Below are 25,815 nucleotides of genomic sequence, written 5' to 3'. Positions count from 1 at the left end.
AGTGCCCAGAGATCTCCCAGGATGGGCTTTAAAGGTCTCAAGTACATGAGCACTAGAGAGGGGCTAAGGAGCTGTGGCCTCAATGGTGTGGAGACTGAGGACAGTAGAGGACAGCCCTGAGAGGGCTTGAAGGAAGGATTTAGAGACGGTGCATCTTTTAGTCAGAGCAGAAAAGAGCATGAGAAAGAAAGAATTAATGCCAAGTGCAGCTGGGGAGGACCTGAGTGGACATAAGGAAAAAGGAATTTCACTCCATGGAAAACACTGTGCTGCAACACATCACCCAGAAGGAGTCTGGATGAGCCCAAGGCTTTGTGTGTGCAGGAAGAGCCAGGGAGGACGCAGAGATGTCAGTGCAGGAAGGTGCCAGCCAGGTGGGGCAGCCGGGGGGATGAGGACAGCCTGCAGGGAAAGGGGCAGGGCATGGACACCATAGGACAGCCTGGGCTGGAGAGGAGACAGGGAGGGGGAGAAGCTGAAAGGCCCTGACAGAGCCACCTTCTGCAGGCCTTTGGCCAGGGCTGCTGTCTGTGCCCCTGAGGCCAGGAGGAGGGGAGTGCCCCTTGCAGCCCTGGGGCCTCAGGGCCTCCTTGTCCCTGCTCAGCAGCCTGGCAGGTGCCACCCCATGGTCCTGCCCTTGGCATTGCACATCCCACATCCCAGTGGCCCAGGAAGAGCCCTGAGGAATGAGGCAGGGACAGGATCTGCCTTCCCAGGGGCTGGGGGTCAGGGCTTGGTCCTCTGGATAAGGAAACAAGTCACTGTTTATTCAGCATCAGAGCCACCTTCCCCTTGCTTGTCCATCCTTGTCATCACTGTCTGCAGTTTTCTGCTCTAACTGGAATCTGGGGACACATTCTCAGCTGTGTCCCTCAGTGAGACTCATTAGCACTACAAGAAACTTAATGTTTGAATCTCACTTTGACTTCTTGAAAAGTTGTTTGAACTTCCTCTCAGGGACTGAGTCTCATGTAAACAACACCAATCCCCTGAGGGTCATTAAATGCCTGGGGCTGTTGCTGTGCTGCTGAGCTGGGCCGGGCTCCTGGCACACAGGGAGCTCCTGGCAAGCAAGAAGAGCTTCAAAGAGACAGCTCTGCCCGGGAGCAGCTCCTCTGCACAGCCCAGCAGGGCTGAGGGCACTGCCAGGGCAGCTCAGGGACACCAGCAGGGCACAGACAGAGCTTCAAGGGGCTCAGCACTGGCAGGAGGGCTGAGAGCTCCCTGCAGGAGGAATCTTGGCAGGGCTGCACACGGTGAGTCTGTGGCTGAAGGGCAGTGCAGGGGCAGCTCCTGGAGGCATCTCCTAAAGCTGGCCCAGCCCCAGCTGATGGGATGGGTGAGCAGGGGGCTGTTTTGGGGCACTTTGGAAGAGCTGTGAAGCCAGGGGTGCAGCCAGGGGTGCCCAGGACTGTGGGGCAGAGCAGGGTCCTGCAGCCCAGGGTGCTGTGCTGGGCAGGGACTCTGCTGCCTGCCAGGGGCAGCTCTCAGCTGGCCCGGGGAGCTGCTCCAGGGCTGGGGCAGAAGGGCTGTGGGCAAGGAGCAAACCTGGCAGCTGAAGGAGGATCTTTTCCCTGGCAGGGAGGATCTTTTCCCTGGCAGGGAGGGAGGATCTGGCAGCTGAGGGAGGATCTTTTCCATATCTCGATGTTGCAGGGTCACACCTGCTCACAGCTCCAGACCACTACACCATATTGAATGGAGAAGTTTTTGCAAAGCTCATAAAAGACACGGGCTACAGGAAAGGAATTAGTCCTGAGGTGTGTTTCCTGCTTAGGCATTGTAGCATAGACATTGTTCTCTCAGTTCAGGAGCCTGCACTGAAATTCCAACTCTTTTACTCTCAGAGATGAATATTTCAGGCAGGATCAGAAATGAGCACAGGATCCTGGGCAGTGCTGAGCCTTCCCTTGGGGGTGGGCACTCTCCTGTCCCAGCCCTTGGCTTCTCTGCAGAAGGGCTCCTGTCCTGCTCTGTCCAGCACAGCTGCACAGGGGACACTTCACAGAGCTGACCTTGGAAACAACATTGTCCTGCTCTCATCACTGCACACGTATTTGTGGATGTGTTTTTTAATATTTATTTGTGTGAAATCAAAGTGAATGCAGCACAAGGGAAAGAGCAGATGGGAAAAAGGCTGAAGGACTCTGCAGCTCCCCTGGCTCTGTTTTAAACCACAGAGAGCTCAGCCCTTTTGTCTCTTGTCTTTTCTAAAGATTCTTCACATTTTTAGCAATAAAAATGAGAATTTTTACTCCTAAAAAGAACACTCTGCAGATTTAATGGTGGAACATATCTAACAGAAGAATTATTCTAAGGACAATAGAAACCTCTGTTCTGCAGTCCACAGTCTTGTGATTAGGGGGGGTCAGAAATGGAGCTTTTCCATTAAAGGTGAGTTACATCTGACATCCCTTGTGATCATCAGAGCTGTCACAAACCAGCTCCATGTCACCACTGCAGCAGAGCAAAGCTGAGCCCTTGGCAGCACACGGCCAGAATTCTTGCTGCTCACACCACTCTGAGCCAGCATAAGGGAAATACAAATGGTTTCGGGGGATTACTATGAAAGATGCAGTGAGCAGTGAGGAGGTACTGGTCTGTCCTGGTCTGTACTGGTCAGTACTGGTCTGTACCCCCAATCCCCAAAGCCCCTCCCCAGCTCCCCCAGGACCCTCCCAGACCCCAAAGCCCCCCAGGCCCCTGACTTGGTCCTGCTGCCCCTTGAGCATCTGCAACTGCTGCAGAACCAGGCATTTCATCAGCAAATGTGCAGGTGACACCAAGCTGGGGGTGTGTTGATGTGCTGGAAGGCAGGAGGGCTTTGGAGCACAAGTGGTGTGAGGAGAGGCTGAGGGAGCTGGGGGTGTTGAGGCTGGAGAAGAGGAGGCTCAGGGGAGACCTCCTGACTGTCTGCAAGTCCCTGCCAGGAGGTTGGAGCCAGGTGGGGGTGGGGCTGTTGTGCCAGGAAGCAGCAGTAGGACAAGAGGGCTGGGTCTTGAGCTGTGCCAGGGGAGGTTTAGGTTGGATATTAGGAAGCAATTTTCCTTTGCAATCAGGCCTTGGAATGGTCTGGGCAGGGAGGGGGTGGAGTCAGCGTCCCTGGAGGTGTTGAAGGTGAGAGTGGATGTGGCCTCAGTGCCATGGTCTGGGAAGCACGGCGGGGTTGGATCAAGGGTTGGACTTGATGATCTTGGAGCTCTTTTCCAACCCAGCTGATTCTGTGATTCTCTGATTGCCATTCCTATGGCAGCACATGCTTGAGGCTCTATCCCCAGGGTGATAGAGATGTCTGTCCATATCTATCTCCAAGGTTAGTCTGTAAATGTGTGGTGTTAGCAAAGCAGGCTAAGTTGTGGGATGATTGTAGAAGGAGAAGGAAGCCCAGAGGCCAGTGCAAGCAGGCAGCCCTGAGCTTGCACCTGATGTCCCCTCCCTGCAGGTTCCTGTCCTTGAGCCCAGGCCCTGAGGTGAGGCTGAGAAGTGGCGCGGAGGTGAGCCCAGAGCTGTCCCTGAGGTGAGGCTGAGAATAAGTGCAAGGCAGAGGTGCTGCTGAGGAAGGAGAGCCCTGTGGTGGGGAAGAGACGAAGGTGCCCATCCCCGAGCAGGTGCTGTGTCCATCCCCTGTGTGCCAGGTGAGCTGGGGCTTTGCTGCAGAGCTGTGGGCGCTGATTTGAGGGTCTCCAAGTGCTGAGATGGTGGGCACCCAGGAACACAAACTGTGCCTGGCCACGGAGCCTGCAAGGAGGAGCAGAGACAACGGTGGCAGTGTGGGGGTCCAGGTTGTCCCTGTGCCTTCCCCTGCAGGCCCTGTCCGTCCCTGCTGGGCCCCTGTCCATCCCCATCAGGTCCCTGCCCGTCCCCCCGGGCTGAGCTCCCCCCAGGAAGTGCCGTGGAGCTGAAGCTGCTGCCATCCCCCCCCTGCAGCCGCTGCCCCAGCCAAGGGAGCAGCAAAGGCAGGGCCAGGAGCAGAGGCAGCAGCAGGGGAGCCCTGGGGGGGCCGGGAAGCTCTTGTGTGGGTCAGGAAAGAGGCGCTGGGCACGAGGCCGGGGCTGTGCTGAGCAGGCCCAGCCCTCACATCCCCCCAGCCAACGCCGGCTGCCCGGGGGGCTTGGGAGGGACCCCCAGCCCGTGTGCCCCACACTGAGCTGGCAGAGAGAGAGCCAAGGGACAGGGCCACGGGCAGGGCCACGGGTGAGGGACAGGCAGGGCCATTGCAGGGCCACGGTGAGGGCACAGCCTGTGGCAGCAGAGCTGCCCAGGGCCGGGGGCAGCCGGGGGTGTTGGTACCAGGCAGTGGTGGGGCCGAGCAGAGCACGAGGCCTCTTGCAGAACCCTGGAGCAGCCTCCCTCTTGCCAGCCCTGCCCTGGTCGGGTGACACTGTCCCCTCCCTACAGGACACTCCCCCCTAAATCTTCGTAGGGGCCTTTTTTTGTGTCTATTCCTGGTTGCTAATTGATTCTGGGGACCTGAGGGAGCCTCTGCAATCCCATCCATGGGGCACAATCTCCTCTCCAGAGCTTGACTCCCTGCAGTCTTTGCAGGGAAATCTGTGCTGGTAGCCCAGTATGTCCCGACCCCCACGCTTTCTCCAGGATATTCAGGATAAGTTCCCCTGTCCCAGGCACCCGCGGGCTGGCAGGGGGTGGTTGTTCTCCTGCTGTTGCTGTTGCTGCTCCGCCCCTGTCCCTGCCCTTCCTGCCGCTGTCGGGTGAGCGGAGCGGCCACGATGGGAAAGGGGCGAGAGAAGCGAAAAGAGCGGGTGGGACCCCCAAAGGGAGCATGAGGGGTGGTGGGTCACCCCCAAAGGGAGCTGGGGGGAGTCAGGGTTTGGGAGGCTGATTGGAAATGGGTGGGAGAGGGGTGCTAAGGAGAGGGGGGAGATTGGGAGTGGGGTTGCTGTGGGGGTGCCTTTGTGTCCCCATGCCTTGATCCCTGGAGAGCGGGGGAGGCTGGAGAGAGGGGGGAGCTGTGAGAGCCCGGAGAGCCTGGAGAGGGGGGAGCTCGGGCCCCCTGTGCTGAGCCAGCGGTCAGGGCCGTGCTGTTGGTGCCAAATTGTGCCTTCTCAGGCTGAACCCAGAACCCGCCCACGTGTCAGGGGGCTCCATCTGCTCCCTGCTCTCATTGCCCCACAGCAGCCTCTGGTGTTCCCCCACCTGTGGGGCTGTTTGGTTTCCTTGAGCACAGCCACCCTTGTGCAGGGCTGTGCCCTTGGGTGCTCTTGGGGGTGGGCAGGAGGTGTTTTCTGGGGGTGCTGGGCTGGGTTGGGGGCAGAGTCCCAGCGGTGGGCGGGGGGTTGCAGGTCCCCCCCACGGTGGGGGTTGGTGTTGCTGGGTCAGGCCCCGCCGGCTCCATTGTCAGCCTGGTGCCAGCGGGGGGGACACAGCGGGTTTGGGGCCCCCCTGGGAGTGCCGGGGGTGGGTGTGGAGCCCGGGAGCTGCCGAGTGTGGAGGGCGGAGCGGGGAGATGCCGGAGCTGGGGGATCCCTGGGACAACAGAGTGGAGAACCTGGAGAGCGGGAATGTCTGGGAACTTGGCATCCCGAAGGCGAGAGTCAGAGGAGAAGGGACCCTTTGGACCCCCAGCGCTCCCAGCATCCCTGAGTGGGACCTGCAGCATCGCAGAGAGGGAAGCTGTTCCGAACCCCGGAGGGGACAGACCAGAGAGGTGTAACTCCTGGGAGAATTTCTTTGGCTTAACCTTCATATTTTCTGGTATTTTCTGGTAGAATCTCAAGTTTTTGCAGTTTGGGCAAAAATGTTTTGAGAGGGTTTTTGCCTGAATCTCAGAGGTTTGGGTTTTTCTGGGCTGAATCTTGGTGTTTTGGAGCTTTTTATGGACATAGGATGCCCAATGAGCTCTAGAGATGGACTTGGGCAGGAGGAACCCCCAAGCCAACGTGCTCAGCCCTTGTTTTCCCCCCATCAGGATTTGTCCTTCCCAAAGCTTGGGCGGATGGAGGAGGAGGCTGCGAGGAAGAGGAAGATGCCTTGGGCCCCCCAGGCAGGTGAGGAGGCAGTCAGTGTCCCTTTGGGTGGGTGTTGTGCTGGCTCTGTCAGCCGAGCATGGCCCCGGCTGCAGGACAACCCCGCTGGCGCCGCCGTCCTGCCGGGGCCGGAGTTGGGGGGATGTCCTTGGCCTTCCCTGTGGGCCGGAGGCAAATCCCCTGCCTGTCCTTCTTGCTTCCTGCCCCAGGCCCCGAGCTGAGGACGGAGAGCCCGGAGGACAAATCCCCCCGTGAGACCCTGGTGGGAGAGGCCGTTTTGAAGGGCTCCACGGCGCAGGAAGGCAGCGGGGAGGAAAAGGGCCGGAGATCCCCCATCAGGAGGGGCTCCAAAGCCATCCCAGGGTACTCTGAGGAGGAAAGAGCCAGCCTGTGCCGGGAAGGCGGACGGAGCTTGAACCAGAGCTCTGAACTGGTGGTCCCTGAGCAGGCTCCCAGCATGGAGAAGCCCTTCAAGTGCTTGGAATGTGGGAAGAGCTTCAGTTGGAGCTCTCACCTCCTCACCCACCAGCACATCCACACTGGGGAACGGCCTTACCCGTGTGGGGAATGTGGGAAGAGCTTCAGGACCAGCTCCAACCTGATCCGACACAAGCGCATCCACACTGGGGAACAGCCCTACACGTGTGGAGAATGTGGGAAGAGCTTCAACCGGAGTTCCCACCTCTTCACCCACCAGCACATCCACACTGGGGAACGGCCCTACACGTGTGGGGAATGTGGGAAGGGGTTTCAGACCAGCTCAGATCTCCTGAAGCACAAGGCAACACACACAGGGGAGTGGACCTTCCACTGCACCTACTGCGGGAAGGGCTTCAACCGGAACTCCACCCTTGTCACCCACCGACACATCCACACTGGAGAGAGGCCCTACAAGTGTGGGGAGTGTGGGAAGAGATTTCAGACCAGCTCAAGTCTCCTCAGGCATGAGCGGACGCACACGGATGAGAGGCCCTTCCACTGCACCTACTGCGGGAAGGGCTTCAACCGGAACTCCCACCTTGTCAGGCACCGGCGCATCCACAGCGGGGAGAGGCCCTACAAGTGTGAGGAGTGTGGGAAAAGCTTCACCAACAGCTCTGCCTTGACCCAACACCAACGGACCCACCAGTAAGGGAAGCCCAAACTGTGGGAAGAACTTCGGCCGCTGCTTCCACCCCGAATGAAGCCCCTGATGTTGAGGCAACCCCTGGAGTCCACTGACTGTCAGTCCATCCCTTTTGACCAGAAAGGGCCAGTCCCCTTTCCCAGGGGCAGGTTATTCCAATAGAACTTTTCTTGGGGGGTGTGTGTGCAGATTCCTGCCTTGGCTGGGGGCCCCCCAAGGTCACTCCTCGAGACTGGGAGCAGAGATCTTCCCCCGAGTGTTGGTCTGGGGGAGTTCCATCCATCTCTAATTAAGAATTATTGCTTTTGTGCCAGCTTGAGTAGAATTGCTTCAACAATTGCTTTAGTGTAGAGCACTGTCCTGTCTTATCCTGTACTTCTGGTAGTTTCCGTATGTATATTGTGCAGTAAATAATTCTGATGAAGATCTTTTGTCTGATCATTTGTAACCCTAAATAATTCATTTCTATCAATAAATCTGATTTTCCATCATTAAAACTTGGGAAACAAAAGTTGTTCAGTCACAGCTCTGTAATTCCTGTAAACTGAAACTGTTGACATAAAGCAAGGCTGAGATTGGATCCATCAGCCCCCAGCACCCCACAGTAAGTTGGGAGGTCAGGAGGACTAGCCTCCTTTGCCAGCCCCCCTTTGCCCAAAGACCCCCATGGGACTGTCAGACCCACCAGACCACCCCCCCTTTTCCACCCTTCTCCCTGTTCCTTCCACCTTTTCATGGTCCCCTCATCTCCAGCCCCCCCACCGATCAGTTTAGGGGTCCTAACCCCTACTTTTTCCCCCCTCTCTCACCAATTCTGTATCATCTTTCCAGTCCCCAGCCCTCTCATGCTCAGTTTGGGGTTCCACCACCCCTTTATCCCCTCTGACCCCCACTTTTCCCACCGACCTCCCCCTTCTCCCCCCCTTTTCACCCGAGAACTCCTCGCCCACAGCCGGGGGGGCTCCCAGCACCACCAGTGCCCAGAGAAGTCCCCCCAGAAAAGGGGTTGGGAGGGGTCATGGGTGGGCTTTGAGTGGGTTTGAGGGTCCTTGGGGTGCTATCTGGAGGTTCTTGGGAGTTCCCAGCACCTTTTGGGGTGAGCTGGATGCTTTATTGAGGGGCAGGTTGACACAGGGGGAACACAGGGGGATTCCCCATTCCAGATCCATCCCGGGGCCAGTTCTGCCCCCCCCAAACTCGGCTCCACGCCTTGGGATTCCTCAAGCCCCTCCCACACTGCCCCCCAATAACCGGGACTGGGGAGAACTGGGAAGCTTTACTGGGATCACTGGGAGCAGCCGGGTGCAGGCAGGGTGACAGCAGGGGAGGGGGCACACACGACCCCCCCAAAATCCTCACAGGGACAGGAGGGGTCCAGGCTGGGCCCGAGGCCCCGGGGAGGGGCTGCGGCCGCCGCCGGCTCAGGAGCTCTGTGGGGAGAGAAAAGGGGGTGACACCGGGGTGGGGGGTCCCCGGGGGGGCACAGACGCTCTGGGGGGGACACACGACCCCCTGGGACCCCCCTCACCTTCTGGCGCAGGTAGAAGCCGAGCCCCAGCGCCAGGGAGACGAAGGCCAAGAGGAAGCCCCCGGCCCCTCCTTGGCAGCAATTGCTCAGGCTGATGGAGCCCGGCAGGGCCGGGGCCGCCGGCGGTGTCCGATCCCGGCAGGAAGCGGGGAGGGCCCGGCAGTGTCTGATAGAAATAAATCAAAGTAGATCTCTCTTTTTCTTTTACCCCCTGGGCAGTGACCATCAAGAGGCGTCCCTGCTTCACAGCAGAAGCTGCACACACTTCAACAAAGTCTGTGGAAGAATCTGCTCCATGAAAGTTGGCCCTGGGCTTTTATGCTTATCCAGTGATGGATGGCCAGTCACATATTCCCAGGCCAGTGAGCAGCTGATCTGTCAAACTCTGCTTCCAAAAGCAGCATGTGTGTTGGAAGGTTGGGGAACCAGGCTGGGTTTGGCACAATTCAACACTAAACCAACCCCTTGGCACCAGCAGTAACTCACACAGAGAGTTTGCAGTGCTTGCATTCTCCCATCAGATTCTTTTCCAGGCAGAACATCCTGCTACAAGGGGTCTGTTACCACCCACCCCAGAAAGGGGGGGGTAACCCAGGTTCTTATTAATAAATCCCTTGGGGTGGATTAGAGTGAAAAGAGACCGAATAATTGGTGTTTGAAAACATATAAGTAGGGCTTATTTCAGAACAGTTTTGTTTCAAAGGTAAACAGGTATGTTGCCATTTTGGGTGTTATCAGCTCTATCTCTCATCTACAGCAATGTGGCATAAAGAGAACCTTTAGGGAAAATGCATAAGGGAGAGAAAGAAAGACAGGATAAGGGTGAGGGAGAGTAAGGGAAAGCAAAGCTGAGAGTGGAAAGATGTCTACAGTCACCGCCCACGGGGTCCAGCGATGGAACTTGGGAGTTGCAGCTCCAATGTCTGTCAGTTGAAGTGGTGGCCTTGATCCGTTGGGGGTGGGGGAGGGAAGCCCCCACACTCCAAGAAGTTATGAGTTATTATATCCATAGATGGTGTCCCGGGCCATGCCACGAACCCCCAACATCTCCTGGGCCTGCACAGAGTTCCCGTGAGGGGCCTGGGAAAAGGGTTTTTCCTGCCTTTCAGGATTGGCAGAGGGGGGATGGGCTTTGATGGGCCATCAGAGGTCTAAAGCAAAAGTCCTGCAGAAGCCTGCAAAAGTCCCTTGGCAATCCTGGAATGCACAAATCATGGACTGTTTCAGTCTCTGACACCACCCCGTGATTTATGCATTTAATAATTTCTCTTCTTTGGTCGTTCACTGTGAATCTTCTTTCTGGGCAGTGCCTTTTGTGTAGTGGACAGAAAGAGAGAAGAGTAAAGAAAAGGAAGAGAGAGCACAAATCTTCTCCCAATGCAATGCAATTCCCTCCAAAAAACCCAAATCTTACAGTAAAATAGTAAGCATATGGGACATAACAGGATCTCAATAGCTACAATCAAATTTCCTAACATTAACAAAGTTACAAACATCAGGATTTAATACTGACACAAATCTAATTTTCATTAGCCACTCTCTCCACCCCGTGAGTAACCAGGGTATCTTTTAATGTGTGTTGGGTGTGAGGGATTCCATAATAATGTGCCTGTTAGAGGGGCCAATGTGTCTTGAAATTAGACCTGACATTACACATCAGTTTTTATGCAAATACATTGAGTTACTTGGGAGTTGGTACAAGGCTTTCTTATATTCTCTTCAGGTAACACTTTCTTTTCTTTTGTCTGGATTTAGTTTAATTTGTTAATATTTTGAGAAATTTAGCTATATGTAAAATTTGATGCCTTCCAAGGTTAATGCATCTAATGCACATTTGTATGATTCCATATTTTGGAATGTATGATAATATTTTGAGAAATTTAGCCCGGGAGCTCATGAATATGCAGCAGGGCGGGACATTTGCATCCCCCAGGACGGCCCATTGGTGGGGCGGCAGCCAATCAGGCGCCAGGGGCGTGGAGGCGGCAGGCAGAGGGTGGGGGCAGGGCAGCAGCCTTGGAACAAAGCCTTGGAAATCTTTTATCTATACACAGGATGACTGGAACCATCACTTACAGCAGGGTTGTCTCTACGTGCTGTCTTTATGCCGTCTGACATTTAAGGCATGGTTTTTAAAACAATAGATTAAAGGGGTTGCACTTTTTAAAGGTGCAAGGAACACTCAATTCAACCCTCACAGTTGAATAATAACACTCCAATAAATACCCACATCAGAAAAGCATCTCTTTTAAGTCCTGAAAACCAGAAAAGGGACTTTCCACATGGGTGTCCTGTCATCCAGAACTAGAAGGGAAGAATTCAATAGAATAAAGAAGTCTATAAGTGTTCTGTCCAAGATCAAGGTGAGATTCTCTGTCCTCTAACAATTCACTGACCTAGGAAGCAAGAATTTGTCACAGAATTAATACCGGAGAAAAATGAGATCAGTGAAAGATCCTGAGCTCAGGAGAACCTGACTGTGCTGGGGAATCAGAGCTTTCACCCTGGGAAATGAACTGCTCTGAAAGAGTGGGAAGAAACCAGGAACAAAGGCTGAGTTCAAATGCACAAGAGTAAACAACTCCTTCCTCACCAAAAGGTCTGAGCTACCCTTAACTCATCTCTAGACATCCCTGGAAATAAAAGAGCCTGACCTTGAACCCAAGGGAAACAAAGAGAAATTCCATGGCTTTAGCTGGAGCAAGGTTGGGAGCCTTGACATCACATGATCCCCGTGACATCACAGTTCCCATGTGACATCACAACCATCACATGACATCACATCTCCCCTATGACATCACACCTCCCCTGTGACACCAGAGCTGACATCTGATCCATCATATGACATCACATCTCTCCTGTGATATCATATCATTCCTGTGACATCCCATCCTCCCCGTGACATCATATCTCCCCTATGATGTCACCTCCTCCCCTGTGACATCACATCCTTCCTGTGACATCATATCTCTCCTGTAATATCATATCAACCCTGCCCTGTGATATCACATCCTCCCTGTGACATCACAGCTCCCCTGTGACATCACATCATCTCAGTGACATCACATCCTTCCTGTGACATCACATCTCCCCTATGACATCACATCCTTCCTGTGACATCACAGCTCCCCTGTGGCATCACATCTCCCATATGACATCACATCCATCATATAACATCACACCTCTCCTGTGATCTCATATCATCCCTGTGACGTCAAGTCCTCCCCGTGACATCACAGTTCCCTCTGACATCACCCCTCCACTGTGACATCACATCTGCCCTATGGTGTCACATCCATCATATGACATCACACCTCTCCCGTGATATCACATCATCCCTGTGTCGTCCTGTCCTCCTGTGACATCCCATTGTCCCTGTGGCATCACATCTCCCCTATGACATCACACCTCCCTGTGGGAAACGACTGGATGGTAGGCCTTGAATTTGAGCAGTTGCAGCTCTGAAGTTGCAGAGGAATGTAAACAACTCTAAGGAAATATTTACTGCAATGCCGGATGGAACAAATGTAATGCAGCCGAGACCAAAGGTCACCAATCCAAATGTGTGTAGTGTCACCAATGAAAGTATGTACAGTGTCTTCTGTGTCACCAGTGAAAGTATGTACAGTGTTTTATGTTTGAGACTTTTAACCAATTATGTTGTAGCACGATAGTATACAAAGAGTATAAAAGAAACATTTGAGAGCAATAAAGTAGCCGTGTCCCTTTCCCTGCTATCTGAGTGCATTCTTGGCTGTCGTCAATTGGTGAACCCTGATGTGATTTATTGTGCAGAAGATTTACTGCAAGGAGAATTCCTTAGAAAGACCGCAGACCTTAGAGTGGTGATAGAGAAGATTTATTGCAGAAGATTTGTCGCAGACCTTAGAGCAGTAGCGAGGGGATTTATCACCATGGACCTGAGAGCAGTGACTGTGGACCTCAGAGCAGTGACGATGGAACCCCAATGTAGCATTTGTCGGCGGACCTTAGAGCCGAAAAGTAAGTCAAGACTTATAGACACCTGGAAAGAAGGTGAGCCATTGGGGAATAAATAATGGAAGCACAGATATCCGTGCAGGAGGAATCTGTTGGCATGGTGCTAACAGAGATACTAGAGAAGCACAGTGTGCAATATCAGAAATGTGTGCTCTGCACCTTCTATAGTTGGTGTAAAAGAAATGGGGTAGATGCTCAGTCAGCATTTGGTACAGACATTTGGGACTCTGCAGGGAGTGTGCTTTTTAATGCAGCCACTGAGTCTCTTAAGCAGGCTGCCAGCATCCTGAAACTGTGGCGAACTGTCTTTAAAACTTCAAAAGATCATGCTTCTAAAAAATCACCACCCTTCAAGCCAGAAAATAAAGAAAAACCCAGCAAATCACCCTCAGAGACAGTAAAAGGAGAAAGGCCACCCCTCCTCGCCGCTGATAGGAGACTTTTCGGCCATGCAGTCGCCCTGCTGGAAGGGGTAGCACATCGCTGCCCAGCGTGCACTGCACCGATCGAACAGTGCGAGTCCCAATCGTGGCCGCTGCCACCCCGCGCGGAGTTGTGGTGCAGACGAACACCAGAGAGCCACTCCGGCTGCTGGAGAATCCTAAGGGCGTGGCGGAGCAGAGCTGGCAGCGCCGCACGGGTAGGGCCGGAGTGCCCGGGAGCCGGCGAGAGGACAGCCCGGCAGCAGCAATGCACGAAAAAACCAGGAACGGAGCAGCCCCAGAGGGAAACAAGAACAGAGCAACCCCGAAAAAGTGCCACTTCTCGCTGACAGGAGAGGCAGGCTAGAGAACTGCCTTCCCGTATCTCTGTTAACTCTCGTGTTAATTGCGTTGTGTGTCCAATGTCGCCGTGAGCTCACAGTGTTGCTGACGGTACCGTGCTGGCGTGTGTGTGTGTTGGGGGCTGTGTGTGTGTGGAGAAGCGACCATAAGTTTGTTAGTCACTGTTAAACCCCAGAGGTGAGAGTCCGGGAGACTCTCCTCCCGTCAGAGCGTCTCAGGTGAACACAAGAGCACAGAAATTCACTTTAGGGTTATTCCAACTGCTGCCTGAGCCCGGCGTGCCGGGGGAAGGCAGCGCCGGCAGCCAGGGCAGGAGGCGGCGGAGCGGCAGAGGGACCCCAGCGACAGAGGCGGCGGCGGAGCGGGCGGCAGCGCCGGGAGCTGCTTCTGCAGAGCCGGCCAGACTTGTGCGGGGGTCCCCAGGAGTTCCACGGCGTGCGGGGCGGCCCGGGGAACAGCAGAGCGACGGCGAGCTCGGCGGGGACTGCGGCAGCAAGAAAAGAAACGAAAAGTAGCTCCAGCCTTTTCTCTCTTCTTCCCCGCCCCGCGGGGAAGGGGGGGAAGAGTGAGTAAGAACGGCAAGAGAGGCTGCAGTCAGAAAGAGAAACAAAAGAGTCTTCTTTCCCTTTTCTGTTCCTCTTGGGGAATAAGTATTTAAAACAAACAAGTACACACCTTTCCATAGTTCTCGTTTCCATCTTTAACTCCTACCATTTGGAAATTAGGGAGAGACCGGGGATTTGCCCCGCAGAAACCAAGCATGTAAGTGGTTGAGAAAAGAAAGCAAAATCTCTCTCTTTAGTCCTTCTAATCACTTGGAGATAACTTAAAACCAAAGAATTGCGTTTAACTGCAAGCTAGTATGCAGACAGTTTTAGGGAGTTTTTCCGGGAAATGAGGCTTTGTACAAAAGTTTTAGTGAAACGCCTTCTTGATTGTATTGTACCCCTATAAAAACCTTCTGCCAAAACTTTGTATTCAGAAAAAAAACCCACTAACAAACAGGGTTTTGACAAAAAGGATAAAAAGCCCTCTTGCAAAACTTGGCCTTTGCCTTAGCAGAGGAAGAGACAAGGTGTTAGTAGCTCACACAATAGAGGTAGTTTGTTGCCTAGGAACCGAGTGGGAGGCTTAAACCTCCTCTGGCCGAACTCAAAAAAGTTTAAATTACCAGTTTCTCGGGCCTGGGGGTGGGGTGTAGAACCCCCCTGCTTTCTAAAAACTACAGCTTTGCAAATAAGATCAATGGAAAGCCAGCAGGCTGAGGATTTCCTTAACTCTTAGATAAAACATCTTTCTATCTCCCTGTTATAAACTGAGAAGTGACCGTGACAGTGGAGTGACCCTGTCAGGTTCTGTGTGTACTTTGCTCAGGGTTTCTCTAGACCCTCAGTCTGCAGGAGTGGGGGAACTGTCTTCTTGAAACACCCCCACAGCTGGTGCTGTGAATACAAGTGGGTAAAGCCAGAGGCCTTACCCTGGGTTGGCATTATGCTGATCACGTCTTTAGAATTGTGTTTAAAAAGTTTACTCAGCTGATTTTTACATGATCTTACAACTAGTTATTTGCTCTCCTTTGTGCTGCTTATGTTGTGAATTTTGTTCTCTTACCAGAATTTCATAGACAAAAAAACCCTAAAAATACAAGCAGATAATAGGGATCACATCTAAAGAACCAGCTGCAAGCTGGAATCTGGCCTTCTCCATCCTTGATTAGAATTTTGGAAAAAGAGAGAAAACAAAACTAAATCTTTAATTTGATCCCAAGTGCAAAAAATGTATAGTCTGTATTGAAAAGACCTGAGATGCACCCGATGTTGTAATTAATATGACTAACAATACCTTTAATATGCCTTCAAGTGATCCTTATTCATTTAGTTATATCACAAATCAAAAAGTATTCACTCTCAATCTATCATTAGTAATTCTCATGAATAAGAGGAGCCAGTCTGTGGCTCTGGTGAGCCAAGCCCGAGACTGAGAAGATGATGCAGAACACAGTAAATGAGAGAAACTGTTCCAATTGCTTTTGTCATCTTTGTATTAATCAGAACAATAACTACAGCCATGCATTAGCCATTCAATGCAGGCCATGCATCTTGAAGAACAAAATGCATTGGTTTTTTCTTTCTTATATAGCAGGCCTCTTGCCCTAATAGATCCCTGAATCTACTATTCCAGAGTTAAGAAAGTCTCTGTCACCAACAATGTGTTTTAAATTATTCTTTCTGTATGTGGTGTTGTATTGCTGGTGGGCGAGGATCAGAGTTAGAGTCAAAACTTGCATTTTTCTCCAGTATAGAGGGTTATAATATAATTGAATTTGTATTATGAATTAGCTAAAATTTGAAAAACAAACTCAAACTTCTGTATCATATCCAGACTGGAAAGGCTTTGAAAGGGTGGATTGCTTGTATAGTTTGAATAGTGCTGTCAGGTTACCAGGCAATACTATAGTTATTGATATTATGTTTTATTGTCTTTCATGAAGATGGGTGTTGTTTGTATATGTTTTGTCCCAGTGGTTTTATAGCAAGTGGCAAGGATTGTTTTGAATCTCTCTCTCTCCTCTCTAACTACTGCAACATGTGAAGGAAACCTCTTAGTTTACGAGTCCACACAAGATTATAAATAACAGTGCATGGGGTGCTGGGCCTCATGGAAGAAGGGCCCTGTGCTGAAAAGCAAAGAAAGTGTCCAGTCCCCCCATAGGCCCCAGCTCGCATCATGCCTGCAATCTTTTAATAGACTGCTAACTTCATAGCATGGTGGTTGGTTTAAGTTGTTTGAATGTTTTGTCTAACTTGTGCATTGCTTTACTGAATGCCTTCGTTGAGTGAATTTTGATCATGCCCTGGATATTTTTCTTCATGCTCTTCATGCTCTTGGGTTCTTCACAGCACACAAGCCTTGACCATTTAACACAAGCAGTGACAGTGCCTGGTGCCTGATTGTATTGCACTACCTGCTTTGTCCTACATGATTCTCTACAGCCTTTTATTAGTAACTGACAGCCAACCACTTTGTGCTATAGAACCTAAATTCCTCTCATACAGCCAAGTTACAAAAATTCTGAAATTTGAAATTCTTTTGCTAAAATTGTTTAATAGTCCAGGCTCTACTTTGCAGAAATTCTACAAGTTCATTCTGTGCTCCGGACCTGTGAGATTGAGCACTCCTATTCATCTGTTCCAACTTGGAGACTAAGTCTACGTTCAAAAGTAGGATGCTGACCCCCTTTATGCTGACTGCAAAGAGATTATGATTACTTACAGCCACAGCATAGCATGCAAGTGACCCTGGCTGACCCAGTGATGCAGGAACAGCTGGAACCTATTCCGATCTCTTCACTAAAGATGGATGTGATTACAAAGAGATTATTGTCTACGCTTTTACTATGAGTCCTTTGTTGTGGATATTTTATGTTGTTTTCCTTGTTTTTCATCAATACGCTGCTTAACTTGTTCAACAATGGCATGGTCCAACCACAGACCATGCGGGGGGAATGTATTTGTGCTTAACTGGATGATGCAAGCGCTGATAGACGGGAACTTTGTCCCTGACACAATCATCTTGTATAACTTGAGATTAATTGGTATTTTGAATCTAGTTGACAACCCTCCAAAAACATTTGACAGAAACAGTGAAAAAGAAGATGATGTTAAGACAGACCCCTGAGATACAGCATGTCATAGGCAACTTATATAAAAACCTGTCCTTACACAGGACACTAAGCTCAAAGTCAACAAAGCAAGGCTTTTTATTCATGTAACAACTAACCTAACAGTTTAATTTAGGTACAAAAAAAAAAAAAAAAGGGGAAGGGGAGGGAGTGAGGAAACACAGGTTCATTGAGATGGTCCTACTAACTGTTTTTTTGAAGTTGTTTATGTAAACAGCCAAAATTGTTTTAAGATGCATACATGAAAGTGGTGGAGAAGTAGAGCTTTTGAAGTTTTTGTAGTAACTGCTGACAAGTTCTCTTTGAAGTCCAGAAGCCCATTTGCATAGAAAAGTGTGTGTTTTGCTTTAAAAATAGAAGGAGTATATATTTATCTTTAAACTGTAAGAATGTTTGTATGTATTTGGGTTTTGAATTGAACATGAAGCAGAAATATGTTTATGTTTTCCAAGTTATCCTCTCATAAAAACAAGAAATACATAATTAGATCTTACTCACCTAAGGGCAAAACACAAGAATGATAATTTTTCAGCTCACAACCAGAAAACACAGTAAAATACAATTCAAAAGTATGTTTGTGTGAGAGCATGAAGTGATGCCATCACGCATGAAAGTTGTGTGAATGTATGCATGTGAATGTGTGAATATATGATTATTAATATATTCTGGTTTTGCTCACAAATGCATAAACTATATTACCTCACATATGCAGAAGCACCTTTAGATAAAAAATAAGAGACAGATAACCCTGAGTTAAATGAAGTTTCGTTTGCAGAAGAAGTTTTGTGTATTTTATTATGTGTCCCCTGTTTGATATCTTGTGTTCAACGAGTGATTGGTCAGAATTTCTCCCAAACCTTATTTTTCAATTTAAAAACAAAAAGGAGGAATTGTGGGAAACAACTGGATGGTAGGCCTTGAATTTGAGCAGTTGCAGCTCTGAAGTTGCAGAGGAATGTAAAAAACTCTAAGGAAATATTTACTGCAATGGGGGATGGAACAAACGTAATGCAGCTGAGACCCAATCTGAGTGCATTCTTGGCCGTTGTCACCTCCCCATGACACCACAGCTGCCCTGTGACATCACATCCTTCCTGTGACATCACATCTCTCCTGTGATCTCATATCATCCCTGTAACATCCCGTGCTCGACTGTGACATCACAGCTGCCCTGTGACTTCACATCTCCCCTATGGTGACACATCCATCATATGGCATCATACCATTTCTGTGACATCACACTTCCCATGTGACATCACAGCTCCCCTGTGACATCACATCTTTGTTGTGACATCAAGGATTCTCTATGACATCACATCCATCATATGACATCACATCATAGCATCCCTGTGAAATCACATCCTCCCCGTGACATCACAGCTCTCCTGCGACATCACAGCTCCCCGGTGACATCACATCTTTCCTGTGTCATCACATCTCCCTCATGACATCACATCCAGTGACATCCAGATCCATCCCAAGGTTGGGGGGGTGTGTGAGACAGGCAGAACCACAAATGCCTGCACAGCCCAGAGCAGTCAGTGTGGGGCTGTGCTTGCTGCTGCAGAGACCCCCAGGGAACAAACTCAGGCAGTAGGTTGGGTTTATTCCTTGCTCTGTGCCAATGGAATAGAATGTTCCACAGGAGCTCTGTCCCCCTCTGTGGCACTGGGTGGCTTGAAGCTCAAGAGAGGGGGGGTCAAGTGTAAGGTCCCTTCTGAAGTGTGTGTCCCTAAGGAGGACACTTGCCTTATTATTGCTTATTATTTGTAATATCTTAAAGATCTCTCATACAACACCTAAGGATGGATTCTATAGAATATGTGCCATAGATATTTGGGTTGGGTCTGGCTGAGCTGCAGTTCAGTTCCCCACAGCAGCCCTCCCAGGGCTGGGCTTGGCATTGGCAGCTGGAAGGGGGTTGAGAACACCCCAGTGTTTTGGCCACTGCTGAGCACAGCACCAACACTGGGACATTCCTTCCTTAGCTGAGGGCAAGAGCCTGGCAGGGGACCCAAGTAGGCCAGCTGAGCCCAACTGACCCAAGGGACATTGCAGCCCATGGGAGGTCAGCTCAGCTCTAAAAGCTGAGGCAGGGAGCAGGAGGGGGGCATTCATTGTCTGATGGCTGCCTGCTGAGGAACCGTCCCGCGGACCCAAGCCCTGCTCCTCGGGAGTGGCCGACCATGGCTGCTCATGGGAAGCAGAGAACAAACCCTGCTGTCTTTGGCTTCTGTGTGTACAAGCTTTGTTCTGCTTTTTGCTTTAAATAAACTGCCTTATCCCAACCCATTATTTTGTTTTTTCAACCTTACTTTCTCCCATGTCCTGTTGGGAAGGGGAGTGATAGAGCAGCTGGGAGGGCACCTGGTGTCCAGCCAAAGTCAACCCACCACACACCTGAACACTTCCAGAGACTCCACCACCTCCCTGGGCTACTTGATCCAATGCCTGAACACTCTCTCAGTGGAAAAAGGGTTCTTTAACATCTAATATGAACATTGCCCAACGCAATTTAAGGCCGTTTCCTCTCTTCCTGTCACTAAAGGCTTTGCAGAAGAGACCGACCCCCACACCCACTAAAACCTCCTTTCAGGTCATTGCAGAGAGCAATGAGGTCCCTCCTGAGCCTCCCCTTCTCCAGACTCAACAAGCCCAGTTCCCTCAGCCATCCCTCAGCAGACATGTTTTCCAGAGCCTTCCCCAGCTCCGGTCCCTTCTCTGGACACGCTCCAGCCCCTCAAGGGCCTTTTGGCACTGAGGGCCCAGAACTGGACACAGCACTCCAGGTGGGGCCTCCCCAGTGCCCAGCACAGAGGGGCAATCAGTTCTCTGCTCCTGCTGGCCACACTCTTCTCCACAAAGACCACGATGCCCTTGACCTTCTTGCCCCCCTGGGCACACTCTGCCTCATATCCAGTCCCTGTCAAGCAGCACCCCCAAGTCCCTTCCTGCTGAGCAGCTCTCCAGCCCCTCTGCCCCCAGCCTGGAGCGTTCCAGGGGGTTGTTGGGAGCCAAGGGCAGGCCCTGACACTTGGCCTTATTGATCCAGCCTGTCCAGATCCCTCTGCAGAGCCTTCCTGCCCTCCAGCACATCCACACTCACACCCAGCTGGGTGTTGTCCATGACTTTACTGAGGGCACTGGAAGGCCACAATTAGGTCACCCCAAAGCCTTCCCTTCTCCAGCCTCAACAATCCCAATTCTCTCAGCTTTTCCTCACAGAGAGATTTCAATAGACCTCAAGTGGCTGAAGCCCTGGGTTTGGCCATCAGGCCTTGTCCTTCACTGCTGTGGTCTTTTAATAGAGCAACAGAGAATTGCAGCAAAAAACTGAAGAGAAAAACATTGTAAAATTGTTTCAGAATTGTTGCCTTGAACCTTTGGTCGAGGTTGGGAATGGTTTGTCTCCCTTGGCAGGGAGTGCCAGTACTCTTTGTCATTCTGACATGACTGCCCAGGTCCCTGATTTTATCGTGGCCAAAATACTGGGCTTGGAAACCAAAGCAGGAGCTGGTAGATAACAGCAGCTTGAAAAATGGGCTGATGCCTAATTGATGTGGCAGAAGGAATGAAAGATTCGTGACATCTAAGAAAAGAGTTGGGCTTTTCAGTGCCTACCTCAGGTTAGGATCACTGCATGTGTCTTAGTGGAGGAAGATGTTTTTGTAACTTTATTGAAACTTGTTAGTAAAATGTGCCTGAATTCCTAAGGAAACAACCACTGTGAAATCTTTTAAACCAAATGTAGACTTCTAAAGTGTAGAAGTTGCTATTAATATTTTGGCCATTCCTGTGGCATCTTTTTAGTGTATGAATAACTCTGAAAACAAGAAATTCTTAATTATAACACATTATCAGGTCTGTTTACTGCTAATTATTTTACAAGGTTGAGAGAAGAGTTTAAGATGAAAGTTGTGGGGTTACTTGCAAAGTTTTTGGTAAAACCAATGCAGTTGAACCTGGTAGGGAAACTTGCCCTTAAACTGGTTTTGGCAGATCTCATGAGTGTCTAAGGCAGAGGCCAACCCAACTGGAAAGAGCCTTTCAAGGGTGACTAAGATGTAACTAAATTACCTTTTTGAGAGGTGGGGAAAGCTGATGTCAGGAATAAAATTTCCTATGTTAAGCTTAGGTAAAAATATAATAATATATAAATATTAAAATTATTTTAATGGTCTTATTTATGGGGTTTTCACTGTGCTTATGTTAGTACTTCTGAGTGTTTGATTGTGACAATAATGGAAAGCTTTGTGGTTTGTTTTTTTTTTTTATTTTTGATGTTTTGATACTTTGGTCAAGGCATTAAGATTAAAAATCATTCAAAATTTTAATTCATCTTCAAACACCGAAATAGATTTGAAATGAGGCTAATGAGAACAGTGAGGGAAAAAAAAACCCGAGCCCAAAACCAAAACAACCCCAAAAACTGTTCATTTTCCCATTGTATTTTAAACAAGGAAGTCTGTAGAGCAGCAGAAAACAGGAGACATGGGCAGGTGTGAAAGTCAGACTGGGGCTTCTTGCACTGGTTCCAGTGCTCTTTGCTTCAGTGTAACTGGTCATTTTGAGATGAGACTGGGGAAACTGGGCTGCCAGGGCAGAGACCACTGGCTGGCCCCACTGGTTTTTGCTGGGCAGTGGGTAATTTCTGCCTCACTTGTCAGAATCAGCCCACGGTTATCAGGGAATGGGGTAGTGGTGAATTTGGCTTTCAGACTAAAATGATGTTAAACTTACACATATTCAAAAGAATAAACTGATGTTGGAGTGCAGATACTCAAAATCCTGAAGACCTTTTGAAACCTTTTTTGCGTGTCAGTCCTACAGCCAAAGCTCTTCCTGCAGTTGGGGCACTGGTAGGGCTTCCCTTACTGGTGGGTCCGTTGGTGTTTGGTCAAGGTAGAGTTTCGGATGAAGCTCTTCCCACACGCCCCACACTTGTAGGGCCTCTCCCCGGTGTGGATGTGCCGGTGGGTGACGAGGGTGGAGTTCTGCTTGAAGCCCTTCCCACAGTCGGTGCAGCGGAAGGGCCTCTCATCCGTGTGCGTCCGCTCATGTCTGAGGAGATGAGAGCTGGTCTGAAACCTCTTCCCACATTCCAAGCACTTGTAGGGCCGTTCCCCAGTGTGGATGCGCTGGTGGGTGTGGAGGTGGGAGCTGCAGTTGAAGCTCTTCCCACATTCCCAACACGTGTAGGGCCGTTCCTCAGTGTGGATGTGCTGGTGGGAGTGCAGGGTGGAGCTGTGTCTGAAACTCTTCCCACATTCCCCACACGTGTAGGGACGTTCTCCAGTGTGGATGCGCTGGTGGGTGAGGAGGTTGGAGTTCCAGTTGAAGCTCTTTCCACATTCCCCACACGTGTAGGGCCGTTCCCCACTGTGGATGCGCTGGTGGATGCGTTGAGTGAACCTGTCACTGAAGCCCTTCCCACATTCCCTACATGTGTAGGGCCATTCCCCACTGTGGATGCGCTGATGTTGGATAAGCTTGGAGCTTTGCCTGAAGCTCTTCCCACATTCCCCACAGGGGTAGGGACGTTCCCCAGTGTGGATGTGCTGGTGAGAGAGGAGGGTGGTGCTCCTGCTGAAGGTCTTCCCACATTCCAAGCACCTGAAGGGCTTTTCCCTGCTGGGAGGCTGATCAGGGACCACCAGCTCAGAGCTCCGCCTCAAGCTCCGGCCGCCTTCCTGGCACAGGCTGGCTCTTTCCTCCTCAGAGCACCCTGGGATGGCTTTGGAGCCCCTCCTGCGGGGGGATCTCCGGCCCTTTCCCTCCCCGCTGCCTTCCTGCGCCGGGGAGCCCTTCAAAACGGCCTCTCCCACCAGGGTCTCACGGGGGGATTTGTCCTCCGGGCTCTCCGTCCTCAGCTCGGGGCCTGGGGCAGGAAGCAAGAAGGACAGGGAGGGGATTTGCCTCCGGCCCACAGGGAAGGCCAAGGACATCCCCCCAACTCCGGCCCCGGCAGGACGGCGGCGCCAGCGGGGTTGTCCTGCAGCCGGGGCCATGCTGGGCTGACAGAGCCAGCACAACACCCGCCCAAAGGGACACTGACTTCCTCCTCACCTGCCTGGGGGGCCCAAGGCATCTTCCTCTTCCTCGCAGCCTCCTCCTCCATCCGCCCAAGCTTTGGGAAGGACAAATCCTGATGGGGGGAAAACAAGGGCTGAGCATGTTGGCTTGGGGGTTCCTCCTGCCCAAGTCCATCTCTAGAACTCACTGGGCATCCTGTGTCCATAAAAACCTCCAAAACACCAAGATTCAGCCCAGAAAAACCCAAACCACCAGGATTCAGGCAAACAACCTCTCAGAAATAGCAAGATGAAGCCCCCCCCCAGACTGCAAAAAGTTGAGATTCAGGAAAAAAATACTCAAGAATATGAAAATTCTGTCTAAAAAAGCGCTCCCAAGACTTCCCCCATTGTGGTCTCTGCCCTCTGTGGTTCAGAGGGTCTGCCCTGTCTGGGATGCTGGGGGTCCCACTTTGGGATGCTGGCAGTATTGGGGGTCCCAAGGGTCCCTTCTGCTCTGACTTTCACCTTCAGGGTGCGGCGTTCCCAGACCTTCCCCCTCTCCAGGTTCCCCACTTTGTTGTCCCGGGGATCCCAGGGGTCCCCACTGTCCAGGCTTCCCCTTCTCTGCCCCCCCTCCTCCCCATTTCTGGACCTTGCCTTTCCAAGGATACCAGGGATCCCCACTGTCTTACTGTGCTGCTCTGAACCAGCAGAGCAGCTGGAGAACAGATGGTGGTAAAGTGTAGTCAGTGCCAACTGTTTTAAGGTTCTTTGGCCCAAAGAAATGTGTGTGCCCTGAGAATAGGGTTGACACGTGGGAGGCTGCTCCAGGAGTCTGCAAGAGGCCTCGTGCTCTGCTCAGCCCCAGCACTGCCTGGCACCAACACCCCCGGCTGCCCCCGGCCCTGGGCAGCTCTGCTGCCACAGGCTGTGCCCTCACCGTGACCCTGCAATGGCCCTGCCTGTCCCTCACCCGTGGCCCTGCCCGTGGCCCTGTCCCTTGGCTCTCTCTCTGCCAGCTCAGTGTGGGGCACACGGGCTGGGGGTCCCTCCCAAGCTCCCCGGGCAGCCGGCGTTGGCTGGGGGGATGTGAGGGCTGGGCCTGCTCAGCACAGCCCCGGCCTCGTGCCCAGCGCCTCTTTCCTGACCCACACAAGACCTTCCCGGCCCCCCCAGGGCTCCCCTGCTGCTGCCTCTGCTCCTGGTCCTGCCTTTGCTGCTCCCTTGGCTGGGGCAGCGGCTGCAGGGGGGGATGGCAGCAGCTTCAGCTCCACGGCACTTCCTGGGGGGAGCTCAGCCCGGGGGGGACGGGCAAGGACCTGATGGGGATGGACAGGGGCCCAGCAGGGACAGCCAGGGCCTGCAGGGGAAGGCACAGGGACAACCTGGACCCCCACACTGCCAGGGCTGTCTCTGCTCCTCCTTGCAGGCTCCGTGGCCAGGCACAGTTTGTGTTCCTGGGTGCCCACCATCTCAGCACTTGGAGACCCTCAAATCAGCGCCCGCAGCTCTGCAGCAAAGCCCCAGCTCACCTGGCACACAGGGGATGGACACAGCACCTGCTCGGGGACGGGCACTCACAGCTTTGTCTTCTTCCCCACCACAGGGCTCTCCTTCCTCAGCAGCACCTCTGCCTTGCACTTATTCTCAGCCTCACCTCAGGGACAGCTCTGGGCTCACCTCCGCGCCACTTCTCAGCCTCACCTCAGGGCCTGGGCTCAAGGACAGGAACCTGCAGGGAGGGGACATCAGGTGCAAGCTCAGGGCTGCCTGCTTGCACTGGCCTCTGGGCTTCCTCCTCCTTCTACAACCAGTCCACAACTTAGCCTGCTTTTCTAACATCACACTGCTCACACTCTGCCTCCTCTTCAGCTGCCTGTCCATCCACACTCCCAGCTCCCTTTCTGCCTGCCTGCTCTCCAGACACTCTGGCCCCAGCCCGGGGGGCTGACGGGGCTTCTTGTGCCCAAAGGGCAGGACCCGGCCCTTGGCCTGCTGGAACCTCATCCCCTTGCAATCAGCCCATGGATCCAGCTGGGCCAGGTCCCTCTGCAGAGCCCTCCTGCCTTCCAGCACATCAACACACCCCCAGCTTGGGGTCACCTGCACATTTGCTGATGAAATGCCTGGTTCTGCAGCAGCTGCAGATGCTCAAGGGGCAGCAGGACCAAGTCAGGGGCCTGGGAGGGTCTAGGGGGCTTTGGGGTGTGGGAGGGCCCTGGGGGAGCTGGGGAGGGGATTGGGGGATTGGGGGGACAGACCAGGACAGACCAGCACAAACCAGTGCAGACCAGTACCTCACTGCTCCCCAGATCTCTCCTGGAGCTGGGCCACATTGTCCTGGGACACCTGAGACGCCCCCAATGCCCTCCCAGTACAGCCCAGTGCCCCCAGTACAGCCCACTGTGTTCCTGTCCCAGGGTGCCAGGTGATCCCTCCTTGGGGGGGGTTGGAGGCATTTCAGAGGGAGCTGGGGGAGCTTTGGGGGGATCAGGGAGAGGGGTTGGATGGGGAGTTGGAGGGTTTTGGGGGGCTTTAGGTGCATTTAGGGAAGTTAAAAGCGGTGTTGGGAGGGCAAAGGGATCTGTAGGGGGAGGGGACTGAAAGGAAAATGGAGGTTAGGGGACATTTGGGTGGGGTTAATAATGTCTGCGGGTAAAGAGGAGGGGCAGCAGCACGCTCAGATGAGTCCTG

The 25,815-nt window shown here is 52.2% G+C and overlaps 2 protein-coding genes across 2 annotated transcripts in view; one reads left to right on the top strand and one right to left on the bottom strand.

Moving 5' to 3' along the window:
* The first annotated feature begins 3,060 nt into the window (after window positions 1-3,060).
* The window catches only part of LOC135405247 (zinc finger protein 493-like), a 292,184-nt gene continuing 269,429 nt past the window's right edge, over window positions 3,061-25,815 (top strand). The window contains exons 1-4 of the mRNA XM_064639914.1: window positions 3,061-3,313; window positions 3,443-3,635; window positions 5,930-6,435; window positions 6,517-7,115. Of these exons, the coding sequence (XP_064495984.1) occupies window positions 6,067-6,435; window positions 6,517-7,115 (968 nt within the window). The 5' untranslated portion in view covers window positions 3,061-3,313; window positions 3,443-3,635; window positions 5,930-6,066. The remainder of the gene's footprint in view (window positions 3,314-3,442; window positions 3,636-5,929; window positions 6,436-6,516; window positions 7,116-25,815) is intronic.
* On the bottom strand, window positions 21,630-23,972 carry LOC135405341 (zinc finger protein 239-like). Its single transcript, XM_064640018.1, has one exon. It carries the CDS (start codon window positions 23,113-23,115, stop codon window positions 21,979-21,981), a length of 1,137 nt encoding a protein of 378 aa, XP_064496088.1. The 5' UTR covers window positions 23,116-23,972; the 3' UTR covers window positions 21,630-21,978.

The sequence above is a fragment of the Pseudopipra pipra genome, chromosome W, assembly GCF_036250125.1.
Source record: "Pseudopipra pipra isolate bDixPip1 chromosome W, bDixPip1.hap1, whole genome shotgun sequence".
In the NCBI taxonomy this organism is placed as follows: Eukaryota; Metazoa; Chordata; class Aves; order Passeriformes; family Pipridae; genus Pseudopipra; species Pseudopipra pipra.
The sequence above is the reverse complement of the archived record's forward strand: the minus strand, read 5'-3'. Positions and strand labels throughout refer to the sequence as shown.